We start from the raw sequence: 14,009 nt of genomic DNA on the forward strand, positions 1-14,009 counted from the left end.
TGTTTTTATGTTTGCCATAAAACAAAGGTCTATCCAAATGTAACAATAGGTGTTTTTATTGAGCAACCAACCCCTTTCCTACCTCGATTTCTGAACACATTGTTGACACTGGATTACCCAAAAGAAGCACTTAAATTCTTTATTCATAACAAAGTAAGTATTTGAAAAATAAATTATTTTATGTGAAAACTCTGATATTAGTTGAAACTATTTGTTATTATTTGTTCATGTATAAAAAATTTTTAAATTTGGGTTAAATTCAGTGGGGGTTTTGAAATCATTACTGCTTTGCTTCTTTAGGGGGCTTCCCTTGTAGCTCAGTCAGTAAAGAATCTGCCTGCAGTGCAGGAGACCCGGGTTCAGTCCCTGAGTTGGGCAGATCCCCTGGAGAAGGAAATGGTGACGTACTCTAGTAACCTTGCCTGTAAAATCTCATGGACAGAGAGCCTGGTGGGCTGCAGTCCATGGGTTCACAGAGTTGGGCACAACTGAGTGACTAACACTTACTTACTTACTTGCCTCTTTAGCACCTAAGTATTTTCAAATCCAGTAACTAGTATCATAGTATTGGGATGAGCCACATGAAGCTGTCAGTTTTTTTATGGATCAAAAATTGTTGACTATCAGCCATTTTAATGAATTTAACCTAGTATATAATGAAGAGATGTCAAAGAGTCTATAGTCCTTTGGCTTTGGGTTCGTACTGGTACTTACTTTTATAGAACTGGTCATAAAGTAATAGTTAATGATAATACCTGGGTTTCCCTGGTGGCTCAGACAGTGAAGAATCTGCCTGTATTGCAAGAAATGCGGGTTCAGTTCTTGGGTCAGGAAGATCTCCTGGAGAAGGGCATGGCAACCCACTCCAGTATTTTTGTCTAGAGAATCCCATGGACAGAGGAGCCTGGCAGGCTACAGACCAGGGGATCGCAGAGTCGGATGACCAAAGCAGCTCAGCATGCACTTGGTGATAGTACCTAACATCAGAACTTGAAATGTCTTCCAGATACAGTATTGTTTTGATTAATCACATACTCTTTCCCAAAGGCTTTCATTTCCTTCAAAAAATATTCAGATCCTCCCCAAAACCTCCCACATATAGTCTAAACTTAAAGACATTTTTCCTCAATGTTTTTCCATTTACTTATCTCTTTCACATTGAAACTGTTGACATTTATTATCATTTGGAGAAATTCAATAGCCATGAAGTATAGTTTTTTCTCTCTTTTGTCTTAATACTTTTAGTTTAACATTGTTCTTTCTTCCTGATGTACATATCAGCTAGTCATTTGCCTTTTCCAGAGACTATTTTATTTAATATATTTGCAAAAAACTAGCTCAAATAAGTTTTAAAGGGTGAATGCACTGAGCATTTGCTTTTTATAAAATGCATTGTAATATATTACTTATATTAAAGTATTTTCTTTTTATGGAATGTGTCTTACACTTTTCCTCCTTTCATAGGACCTAAAACCGCTTGATAACAGAAGTTTTTATCTTCTTTTATTTAAAATTTTACCTCTCTGCAGCTTTTGCATGATGTCATTTTAATGAGCTGTGAAAAGCTTTCAAAAGTACTTAGTGAGATTTGAGAAATAAAAAACTCTGAAGTTCTCTAATGATGGAGATAATCTTATCTAAATTTTAGCACAGTCAAATCACACTAGTTTGATGACTTTTGATGTTGATTATTTTCTCATCATATTTCTTTATCAATAAAATCTTATTAATTTTCCCTACTTTTTGTTAAAAAACGACTATATGACCATAAATTTTTCTCTCTGCTTAAAATAACATTGTAATATTTATTTTATAAAAAAGATGATAACAGATAAATTGGTTAGGTTTAATAGATATTTATATGGATATTTTACAACACATATCTAAGATTCTCTACCACAAGCCTTTTTTCCCTCTCAAGTTAGAAATGTTTTATAGCACTCAGGGTTTAAGTATTAATGCAAGGATCTGTCTAGAAGTAGATATTAAAAGAATTTTAAAGTATCTTAAAAAAATTCCTATGTATCTTATTTTAGGTTCTTCCTGTGATATTTAGATGACATTTATATATATAAACCATTTAATACAGTTATCATTTTGTCTGTAATTGAGTGAATATGTGAATTGTGGAGTTCACAATTTTGAATGTGAAGTCATCCTTCAATATGAAAACTTCAGTCGTCTTATTTTCTCTCACTACTTTTATTTTTTTTGAAACTAATTTTCAATTTTTAAAATATGTTACAGGAAGTTTATCATGAAAAGGACATCAAAGTATTTTTTGATAAAGCTAAACATGAAATCACTACTATAAAAATAGTAGGACCAGAAGAAAATCTAAGTCAAGCTGAAGCCAGAAACATGGGAATGTATGTTTTAACAAATATAAATTCTACCAGTATCTACTAAAGAAACTTTTCTTCAAAATTAATATTCTAAACTTGGGTGTCTCAACTGTGTGTGCACATGTGTGTGTATGTGTGCATGTATGTGTGTATGTGTGTGTATTCACAATGAGCAAACCTCTGCTTTAGAACTATATCTATGTTTGAATGTATTTATGTCTAAAGGGGCATGAAAATTATTTACAATTTTCTATTAATGGCTGAGAGTCAATATATTTAATGAAACTATTAATTGAACTTCAGTTCAATATTTAAATCCTCAGACAGATGAGTCATGTGACTGATGTAACAGTGGTTTAAATATGTATTAGCTGAAGGTTTTGTGGGACAGAAATGTATGTTTCAGATATTTTAGTTACCTCCTGGGCTTTCCCAGTGGCTCAGTGGTAAAGAATCTGCCTGCAATGGAGGAGCCACAGGGAGATGAGGGTTTATTCCCTGGTTTGGGAAGATCTTCTGGTGGAAGATATGGCAACTCATTCCAGTATTCTTGCCTGGAGAATCCCATGGACAGAGAAGCCTGGTGGGCTGTAGTTCATGTGGTTGCAGAGAGTTGGACATGACTGAAGTGACTTAGCATGTATGCATGCATGATCTAAATAGTACTATAACCATAAAGGAAATACTTTAGGTCCTTTGTCTAGCCCCTTTAATAACTTCAGAAGGATTATTTATAAAATTTTGGTTGCAGTAAAGACAATCATTTATTCAGTGATTGTTGAATATGCCCATCAGTAGTGAGAGAGCTACTGATTAAAAGGTAAGAGATGGTCACTTCTTAGCAGGGTATATTCTTGTATTATGCTATGGAAGCTCTGCCCAGAGTGATAGACAGTGCCTACTATGGGTGTATAAGGACTGGCAGGAAAACAGACCTTGGAAAAATCAAACGATGTTAATACTAAGGGTTCTGTAACTTAATCATTGGAGAGTACCTTGGGTCCACATTTAGAACCTGTTTTCTCTAATTTAAAAAATTCTGTATGTGCTCTGTTGTGTCTGACTTTGCCTCAGCACAGTGTTCTCTAATTTACTTATGTCATTACAATTATCAGCAGTTCATTCTTTTTCATTGCTGACTAGTGTTTTTCCATATGAATATATTACAAGTGCCTTATATTCTCTACAGTTGATAGGCATTGGGTTATGTAGAGTTTCCGGCCATTATGAATAAGACTGCTAATGAAGATTCTTTATTAGAAGTGTGAATAAAATGTATTTTGTGTGTGCATGTGTGTGTGTGTGTGTGCATGTGTATACATATATCCTTTAGAATATATTTGGAAAATACCAAGGAGTGGACTAACTAGGGCCCAGGGTTAGGATAGATTATGTTTAACTGTTTAAGAAACTGCTGAATAGTCCAAAATGAATGGACATTTTACACTTATAACAGCAAGGTGGTAGAGCTCCGGCTGCTCCACATGTTTCTCAACATTTATTGCACATCTTTTTATTTTAGCCACCCTACTGGGTATGGAAAGATATTTTATTCTGGCTTTTTAAAAATTGCCTTATAATGAGAAGAAATTTTAATCTAATAAAATTCTGTTTCATTTTTTTATGCTTTGGTATTTATTTTCTATTTAAGAAATCTTATTCTGATGTCATGAATCCAATTCTTTGAAATTTTTATTTCATAAGCTTTATCATTCTATCATTTATGTCTAAGATGTTTCAATCTGCAATTCATCTTGAATACATTTTTGTATTTTGAGTGAAGTAGGGGTCAAATTTTATTGTTTGCAAATGAAATTCCAGTTGTTTCAACACTACTTTTATTTCTTATTTTAAAATTATTTATTTTTAAATTGAAGGATAGTTGCTTTACAAAATTTTATTGTTTTCTGCCAAATATCAACATGAATCAGCCATAGATTTACATAAGTGCCCTCCCTGTGAACCTTCCTCCCATCTCTCTCCCCATCCCACCCCACTAGGTTGTTACAGAGACCCACTCCTTTTTAATTTAAGGCTTTTCTTTTCCTACTTAATTGACTTGGCCTTGGTCCTAAATTAGGTGACTGAGTATTTATGCATGATTGGGAACTCTCTATTCTGTCTTGTTGCTCTAAGATGAATGCCACACTTTATTACCAAGAATTTATATTCATCTTGAAATCATGTAGTATAAATGTTTCAATTTTTATCCAAGATAATCTGGGATGCTTTAAAAAAATTTTTTTTTAGTTTATTATTTTATATTGAGTATAATTCACATATAATATTTGTATCAGGTGTGCAACATAATGCTTTAATATTTGTATATGTTGTGAAATAATCACCACAATGTCTAGTTACCATCTGTCACCATACATAGAGTATTTTAAAATAATTTCCTCTAATTTTTTTTTTGAACAATTTTAACAATCTTTCTATCTGGTATCCTGTTTGACAGTTGCTTAGAAACAAATGTGTTATGGAGATAAATACTGTCAATAGCAGAAAATGATAACTTGGATAAGCAGTGACAGAGGAGAGCTCATAAAGAAACCCAGATGCAGAAACCACAATACTTGGAAGCATGTCATGTATCACAAGTAGTTCATTCCTTTGTGTTCCTGATGATAGTGCTCCAGACTGTACCAGGAACAGCATACATCATAATCCATGTCCCCATATAAGAAGCAGGGCAGTGATTATCTTGGAAAGAATTCCATGTAAATCAAGTTTAAAAAGTATTAATACCTTAAGAGTTATACTCTTGTACCTCCAAGATTTCACTTAAACTAAATTGTAGATATACAGAATTTTGCTCTGTGAGTATGTGTGTGTGTGTGTAGAAAATATTTTGATTTGTGAAAAAATTCTGTTGACAAAAACATTAATATAAAGTATGTTTCCCTTTTAGAGAGGACTAAATGCTGAACTATAAATTGCCCATTTGACCTGATGCTTTATGGTTTAAAGTATTTCATGGCTTGAAAATATATTTCACTTGTCCTAAAAGTTTTAGTGTTGCTCTATCCATGAACATCTGTGTTGATCAACTGACCATTTTGAAATTTAAAGTAATATTTACCCTTTTGGATATTGTCTTACTATTTTGATTAGAAAAGTATTTTAGAAAAACCATATTTTACATGAGATTTATGTTAACAGTTTCAACCAATATTTTCAAATATTTGGTTTATTTAATGCCTATTTTATTTCTTTTTCAACAACAGGGATTTTTGCCGTCAGGATAAAAACTGTGAATATTACTTTAGTGTGGATGCAGATGTTGTTTTGACAAATCCAAGGACTTTGAAAATTTTGATTGAACAAAACAGGTACTATATATGATTCAATGTCAATTTATTTTTAAAATTATAATTATTTTCTGCATTTATGTGGACATGCTGTAATTACTTATCTGTGTTTAGCAAATTGAGGAAACTCACAAGAGATTATTTTCTACAACTTTCAATTCTAAGAATTTGTATTTTTTAGAGAAGTCAAATAGAAAATAACCCAATTAAAATTTAGATGTATTCAGTATATTACAATCACAAATGTAATGTTTATTAATTATATTTGTCCTATTTTTTAAAACTAGATGAAATTGTGATCTATCTGTAACACTTGGAATTGCTTTATTTTCTAAAGATATTTTTAAAGTAGAATTTCATAAAACTTCTGACCTAAAAAGTTATTACAAGCAGAGTTGGAAGTTCTTAAAATTTGAAAGAAATTTCAGAGATGCACATTACTCCACAGACTGATCTGTGATTTTATTTAGTGCTGAACTAATTATCATTAGGCAGTACCTGTTTTTATTTAGCCAAACTGAAGTGAGAAAATGGCACCATCTATACCAGCTTATCAGAGAAGGCGATGACACCCGACTCCAGTACTCTTGCCTGGAAAATCCCATGGACAAAGGAGCCTGTTGGGCTGCAGTCCAGGGGGGTCGCTAAGAGTCAGACATGACTGAAAGACTTCACTCTCACTTTTCACTTTTATGCATTGGAGAAGGAAATGGCAACCCACTCCATTGTTCTTGCCTGGAGAATCCCAGGGTTGGGGGAGCCTGGTAGGCTGCCGTCTATGGGGTTGCACAGAGTCGGACACGACTGAAGCGACTTAGCAGCAGCAGCAGCAGCAACATACCAGCTTATAGTGATTTAATCTTTATTTTATTTATTACTGCTAACACTAGTATTGAAAGTGAAAAAAAAAGTGAAGGTGTTAGTCGCTCAGTCATGTCTGATTCTTCACAGCCCCATGGACTATATATAGCCTGCCAAGCTCCTCTGTCTATGGGATTCTCCAACTAAGAATACTGGAGTGGGTAGCTATTCTCTTCTCCAAAGAATCTTCCTTACCGGAATCGAACTGGGTCTCCTGCATTGCAGATGGATTCTTTACCATCTGAATCACCAGGAAAGCCCAGTAATAGTATTACTAGTATTAATATTTCCACTAATAACCCACCTTTCTGCCAAGTCTGCCAAGTCGCTTCAGTCGTGTCCGACTCTGTGCGACCCCATAGATGGCAGCCTACCAAGCCCCGCCATCCCTGGGATTGTCCAGGCAAGAACATTGCAGTGGGTTGCCATTTCCTCCTCCAATGCATGAAAGTGAAAAGTGAAAGTGAAGTCGCTCAGTCATGTCCGACTCTTCGAGACCCCACGGACTGGAGCCTACCAGGCTCCTCCGTCCATGGGATTTTCCAGGCAAGAGTCCTGGAGTGGGGTGCCATTGCCTTCCCCCACCTTTAATGAGTGCTTATTAAGTGCCAGGTATTAATCTATGTATGTTCACAAATATTAACATAATTATTTCTCTTAACAAATAGAATGGTTAGCAATGAAATATTAAAATTGCTGTTTTGAATTTGATGATTAAAACATGTAAGATGTCTACTGTCCTCTATTAACCCATCCTGTGTATAATTTGTCAATTTGAGAATTCAGTTATTTAGAATCTAAGGCTGCTCAATATTAATCTTAGAATTCCATACTCAAAAACATTGAGGCACACAGCAGAAGGATTTTCACTTTCATTGTCTCTTTGCCCAGCTCTTTCAGGCAGCTAAGATTATAATTAAGATTTCTTTCTATTAAGTGTTTGGTCTTGTTAGTTATCTTGAACTATCATTCCTTAAATTAACATAATATGTAGATTCTAATTTATGTTTTTGTTTCCAATGTTGTGGGTATTCTAACAAAGCAGATTATAGATGTATCTGGTTAGCATTTTATTCTAATAGGAACCAGGAAAAATAAACTACAAACTTTTAATGAAGTGTATTTGTAGGCTATGTGTTACTTTTCCATAGGTAAAGAAACGGCACACCTGGTCTTCACAAGACTGGAGTGTCGTGAAATGGTTTTTTTGTGGAGATAGTTGGTCTATTACCTTCCTCTTGGAGGAGTTGTGTGAGATTTTCTTCAAAATTGTGTCACCCTACTACAATTTAGTTCATTTTAAAGTTAATTCTAGTGGAATTTCAAAATGTGTTACTTCATTTGAAAAATGTTGATGCATTATAAATTAGATTTCCTTAAGAAGAAATCTGACATGTTTTGAATTTGTAACACATACTTGTCTCAAAGGGACTCCTTTCCTGGTAAATAGTGAGACAGCGCTATTCTATTTTATTTTCTAAAATAGTCAAAAACCAGAAAAATGTTCAGTGTTGCCAGGGCTAGCACGACCCATCATAAAAGTTAAAAAAAAAAAATTGCAACATACTTTAAAGTAATTCAGGACTTAACTTTAGGAAAACTGGCCTATTTACAAATATCTCAGCCCATCTTCATAAATTTTTTTATTCAGAAATATTTATGAGCTACCTTAATGCACTCGGGACTGTTATGTCTGCCTAATAACAATGGAAATATTTGATTTCATTGAATATAATTTTGGAAATATTTAAAATAAATGATTAAGGTAGTTACACTTTTATTGGATGTAAGTATTGTCCTTTTAAAATTTTTTATACTTTCATTCACGTTTTCAATTACTTTTTCTTTTTTATTAGTCTTTTTACCAAGCATGATTGAAAATCAGCAATGTACTTGTTTAAGGAAAAGTGAAGGGAGGAAATTCCTCTCTATTTTATTTTAGTTTTTTGGACTGTGTATGTGTTAAATAAAGTTTATTGTTTTCTGTGTCATGTTAAGCCCCAAACACATAATTTTGTGGAAGTTAAAAAATGGATAATTATCTGAATTTGTTTCTCTCTCCTCAGGAAGATCATTGCTCCTCTTGTAACTCGTCATGGAAAACTGTGGTCCAACTTCTGGGGGGCCTTGAGTCCTGATGGATACTATGCTCGATCTGAAGATTATGTGGATATTGTTCAAGGGAATAGAGTGTAAGTTACTTAATTTGATCTTTTCATGTGAAATATCTTTATGTAAAGATATGGTCTTATTATATTGAGTTTTCAAACATTTTTTAATCTCTTTCCTTTATGTTAAATGGAAATTTAAAGACCCTGGATACCACTTGTGATCCTGCAAATACCAGTATAAAACTATATTTTAAAAATTGTTCTTAATGTCGTAAATCTTCAAAGGCACACACTCTCAGTTGTGGTTAATACTAAAAGATAGTGTATGATTACCATGGGTAGTCATCTTTTGGTTGTTAGAAGAGGAATATTCTTTAAAGTTTGTAAGGGGAATTTCATTTGGCTAATTTATTTAGTGGCCAGGATTAACGTTGTTTGATAGCTTATAAAATTTATAAATGAGTCAACAAAAACACCAACAACTAAACCTTCCATCGTTTCATTTTGAAGAATTTTCTGTGTGATATAGCTGGTATTCTGCTTTAAAGAGAAGTTTCTTCTCCGTATGATTTCTATTTTCTAGAGTTTGAAAAGAGTATACTTGCTAACAAGTGTGTGCATTATTTATACTTATTTCAGACACAGAAGTTGATATTTTTTAAACTTAAGGATGATCACATTTGAATTAGCTTTTTGCTAAGGTTAAAATAAAGAAGAATGTCATCCTTTTTTTCAAACAGCTGACTTGAACCAGACTGACAGAGATATTAAGTTCTTTGCCTAATTTCTCAGATACATCAGCTCAATTAAAGAGGGTTAACGTTTAGAATGGAGAAGGCAACAGCACCCTACTCCAGTACTCTTGCCTGGAAAATCCCATGGATGGAGGAGCCTGGTAGGCTGCAGTCCATGGGGTCCCGAAGAGTCGGACATGACTGAGCGACTTCACTTTCACTTTTCACTTTCATGCATTGGAGAAGAAAATGGCAACCCACTCCAGTATTCTTGCCTGGAGAATCCCAGGGACGGGGGAGCCTGGTGGGCCGCCATCCATGGGGTCGCACAGAGTTGGACATGACTGAAGCGACTTAGCAGTAGCAGCAGTAACATTTAGAAATGGAGAAGGCAATGGCACCCCACTCCAGTACTCTTGCCTGGAAAATCCATGGATGGAGGAGCCTGGTAGGCTGCAGTCCATGGGGTCGCAAAGAGTCGGACATGACTGAGCGACTTCACTTTCACTTTTCACTTTCATGCATTGGAGAAGAAAATGGCAACCCACTCCAGTATTCTTGCCTGGAGAATCCCAGGGACGGGGGAGCCTGGTGGGCTGCCGTCTATGGGGTCGCACAGAGTCAGACACGAGAGAAGCGACTTAGCAGCAGGAGCAGCGTTTGGAAAAACACCATACACTTTTTGCTGAACAGTTGAGTTGTGAAGAGATGTTTTACTTGTGAAAATTATAATAGGCATGAGAACAGTAATAGTTAATTTGAATGATATAAATGTGATAAAGTCTTTTGTTAGCTGCAGTTAAGAAGCATGATAGCTGAGAAAATACTATTACAATCATATTCTGTTGTTTCAAAGTACTTTAATAGTTTCTGTGATGATTTGTATAGACCATATGCCTGATGTTGTCTGTGGGTGTGGCAGAAATAAGGCTTCACAGAAGTGGAAATAGAGAACACATATTTCATTTAAGCTGTTTTAGTTCAACTTCCTGTCATTGTTGTCTAAAGAGACAGAATAAAGTAGAGGCTTTTGATTTAGTTAATAGAAAAATGTACCTTATGTATAAGAGATGCATGAAAGAATGACATCTTACAATGTGTGTGTGTGTGTGTGTGTGTGTGTGTGTATGAAACAGTGTACTCTTTACCATACCAGTGATTAATTTCTGAATTCAGTGGGCACACTATATATTTTTGATTGAACATTTCCTTTGAAGCTCGTCTAGTAAGACAAAATGATAGTATATATATTGCTTTCAATCTCTGACTACGTTTCCTTGGTCAGGATCTTCCCTTTCTGTTCTGTGAAAGCAAAACATAACCCTTTAGGTGAAACCTCTGTTTTGTTGTTTTTAGGAAATGAGTCATGTGCAGAGTAAGCAGACAAGTGTGGGAAAGAAAGAAGGATGAAATAAACAGTGTCTTCCATCACTTGTGTACTTCAAGCTATGTTTACATCTTCCTTTTTCTACAGACAATTGAGATAGCTTAATGACAGGTTAAAGCGTCTGCCTGCAATGCGGGAGACCCGGGTTTGATCCCTGGGTTGAGAAGATCCCCTGGAGAAGGAAATGGCAACCCACTCCAGTTTTCCTGCCTGGAGAATCCCATGGAGAGAGCCTGGTAGGCTACATTCCATGGGGTCGCAAAGAGTTGGACACGACTGAGCGACTTCACTTTCTTCTTTTCTTTCTAATGACTTTCGAAAGACTGAATTTTAAGAGAATTTTAGGCTGTGTTCAGTGGTGCGCTGGTAAATATCTAATAACTGATTCTTGGGTTTGGAAGATGCCCTGATTTATAGTTTTGCCCATCTTTGTCTTCTGAATACATCTACTGTGGCTGATTTCAAGCGTCCAATGTGGTCACTGAGTGTAGACTTGGGAAGGGAAACTCAGTGCTCTGGGAAGCCAGTGTGAGCTGGATGTGATGTTTTTGCTATTGAAGTGCTTAATCATAAATGCCCATCAGGATATTGTACTCTAACTGATCAACAAAGTGAGAATGACAGCTAAAATGCCAAACATATCAACTTTAAAATGAAGTTTATAGGGAGATACTGATGCAGCTTATAATCTGGGTGGGGAAAAATCCTCTGGAGAAGGGATAGGTTATCCACTCCAGTATTCTTGGACTTTCCTTGTGGCTCAGCTGGTAAAGAATCTGCCTGCAATGCAGGAGGCCTGGGCTTGATCCCTGGGTTGGGAAGATCCCCTGGAGAAGGGAAAGGCTACCCACTACAGTATTCTGGCCTGGAGAATTTCATGGACCATACTGTCCATGGGGTCACAAAGAGTCGGACACGACTGAGCAACTTTCACTCACTCACTCATGTAGTGTTTACCAAATAATCTCATGTATATGTGTGTGTACATATGTTAGATATCATGAGATGTGTTTGTGTATAACTTGACTCCATAGTTTATATATGCAAAATTTTAAACATATAAGACATTTATTTTAAAACCATAAAAGTAAAACTTTAAATATTTTGTATTTGTTGTATTTTGGAATGTCTTATCTTTACTTTCAGAGGGATATGGAATGTCCCATACATGGCTAACGTGTACTTAATTAAAGGAAAGACCCTCCGATCAGAGATGATTGAAAGGAACTATTTTGTTCGTGATAAACTGGATCCTGATATGGCTCTTTGCCGAAATGCTAGAGAAATGGTAGGGAATATGATGATGGCTTGCTTGAATGTCTCTATAAGATGGCTTGCTTTACCAGTTGATGTGTCATTTGTTTTGATGCCCTTTTCTTTCTAATTTGTAAGTACTAGCCAATTTTTTTGGTTCTGTATTGAAATATTGGGAGCGATTATGGAGAATAATTTGCCTGTGCAACACCTGCAGAAACAACTGGAAAAAAGTTTGGCTTAGGCTAACTCACAGGCAACAATAAGATATTCAATTATAAGCATAGATTGGTTACAAATCAACTTTGCATTTTTAAGAATTTGTCTTTAACTTGAAATTCTATACTTAAAAATCTGACCTAATTAAATTTAATAGATGAAGCCTGGGTGAAATGATGATTTACATATTTAAGAAAAACACATTCTTGTCCTAAAGTCAGTATCCAATATTTCTCTGTCATTATTAATCCCATACTTTGAAAAAATAGGTTCCTTACCACTACACTGGGAGAAGGATTAAAATATGTAGTCTGTTTATGTGAAAAATTAATGATAATTGCTAATCTATAATATATTTTCATTATAAAACTTGAAGTGATTGTAGAAAATTGTTTTTCAAAATGTATAAGTGTGTCTTAAAACATACTTAAATGGTTTTATGTTTTAGAAATAATTGGGTTATTCAAATTTGTATAAGCAAATGTGTTTATGGTAAAATCAGGAAAGTTGGCAAGTACTTTTTTCTAGTTTAATAAGGCATGTATTACTTGAATATGTTTGTTTTTCCTACAAACTTTTGTCCATTGTTACATTGAATGTACTCAGTACTTGTGATTGTAATGTGTGCTCATGTTTGGCTAATTTGACTCAACAGCGCACCCTGGAATGGCCTCTCTTACACATTTTTTTTTTTTTTTCCTTTGTCTAATGAAAACTCTGTTACTAAGGAATGAGCTTGGATTTATGTTTGACCAACAGAAAAACAAAAAAAGGGCTGGAGTTGTTTCTTTATGTGCACTGTAAGCTTTGCTTGTTCTGCATGTTGTCTGTGAAGGACATTTCAGAATGTCAGCTTTTTCTCAAGGGCTGCTATTTTTATTTACCTAAGAATATCTGAGAGAGTGGATGTGCAGGTCAACTTACCCAATCCTTCTCTTCATTTTAGACTTTACAAAGGGAAAAAGACTCCCCTACTCCGGAAACATTCCAAATGCTCAGCCCCCCAAAGGTGTTATTTTTATTTACTTTTATTTTTTATTTACTTAAAATACTAGATACTGTATATTGCCTAAAAGTAAAGTTTCTTTAAGAGTCTTCTTTTCATTTAGTTTGGTGTAAACTGTTGGTATTCACTGGTTCTGAATTTGTATATGTGAGTGTGTGTTTTGTGTGTTGGGGGTAGGCATGTGTGATATTCAACTCTTTGTTCTTCGGACTGATTTGCATTTTATGGGTGACAGATGGAAAAGTTAAATACAAATCACTTTCACTAGTTTCTCCAGTGTTTTTTTTAAGGAGAGAAGAGGTAGGAGTATGTATAAAGTACATCCTGATTAAAATGAGATTTGATTACTCTTCACTAATTTTCTTTTTATTAATAACTAACTCTTTTACCATTAAAACAGGTACAGAAAGAAACAACCCTACCTTAATGGTGTTTGCCATATTTATTAGGTTTGGGACAAGGACAAGAAACTGATTTTCTTTAGTTGCCTCTTAATGCAGGAGTAATTTCTGTGTTCAGTCTTTAAACATCAGAACATAAAAGTATGAAATAGACTGATAAAATATTGACATTTGAATTTTTGTTTAAAAATGTGATATCTTCTTTGAAAGGAAAAGAAACCAAAAGAGGTACAATTAATTGCACTTTGATGTCTCAAAAATATTTCTGCTTTCAAACAGGAATTCTTTTTCCCTGATGTCTACATCTAGGACCAATAAGAAAGGGACAAAAACAGTCCTTCTTCCTCTTCTTTTTTTCAGTTGAGTGTCAGTGCTATCAA

At 34.7% G+C, this 14,009-nt stretch overlaps 1 protein-coding gene across 2 annotated transcripts in view; it reads left to right on the forward strand.

The window, feature by feature from the left end:
• The window catches only part of PLOD2 (procollagen-lysine,2-oxoglutarate 5-dioxygenase 2), a 121,159-nt gene that overhangs the window by 99,092 nt on the left and 8,058 nt on the right, over window positions 1-14,009 (forward strand). Inside the window, exons 9-14 of one of the 2 annotated variants that reach the window (XM_027544067.1) lie at window positions 28-153; window positions 2,248-2,369; window positions 5,573-5,677; window positions 8,584-8,709; window positions 11,896-12,037; window positions 13,169-13,231. In XM_027544067.1, the coding sequence (XP_027399868.1) occupies window positions 28-153; window positions 2,248-2,369; window positions 5,573-5,677; window positions 8,584-8,709; window positions 11,896-12,037; window positions 13,169-13,231 (684 nt within the window). The remainder of the gene's footprint in view (window positions 1-27; window positions 154-2,247; window positions 2,370-5,572; window positions 5,678-8,583; window positions 8,710-11,895; window positions 12,038-13,168; window positions 13,232-14,009) is intronic. The other variant, XM_027544076.1, reaches the window with a different exon arrangement.

Source organism: Bos indicus x Bos taurus, chromosome 1, assembly GCF_003369695.1.
Source record: "Bos indicus x Bos taurus breed Angus x Brahman F1 hybrid chromosome 1, Bos_hybrid_MaternalHap_v2.0, whole genome shotgun sequence".
Classification (NCBI taxonomy): domain Eukaryota; kingdom Metazoa; phylum Chordata; class Mammalia; order Artiodactyla; family Bovidae; genus Bos; species Bos indicus x Bos taurus.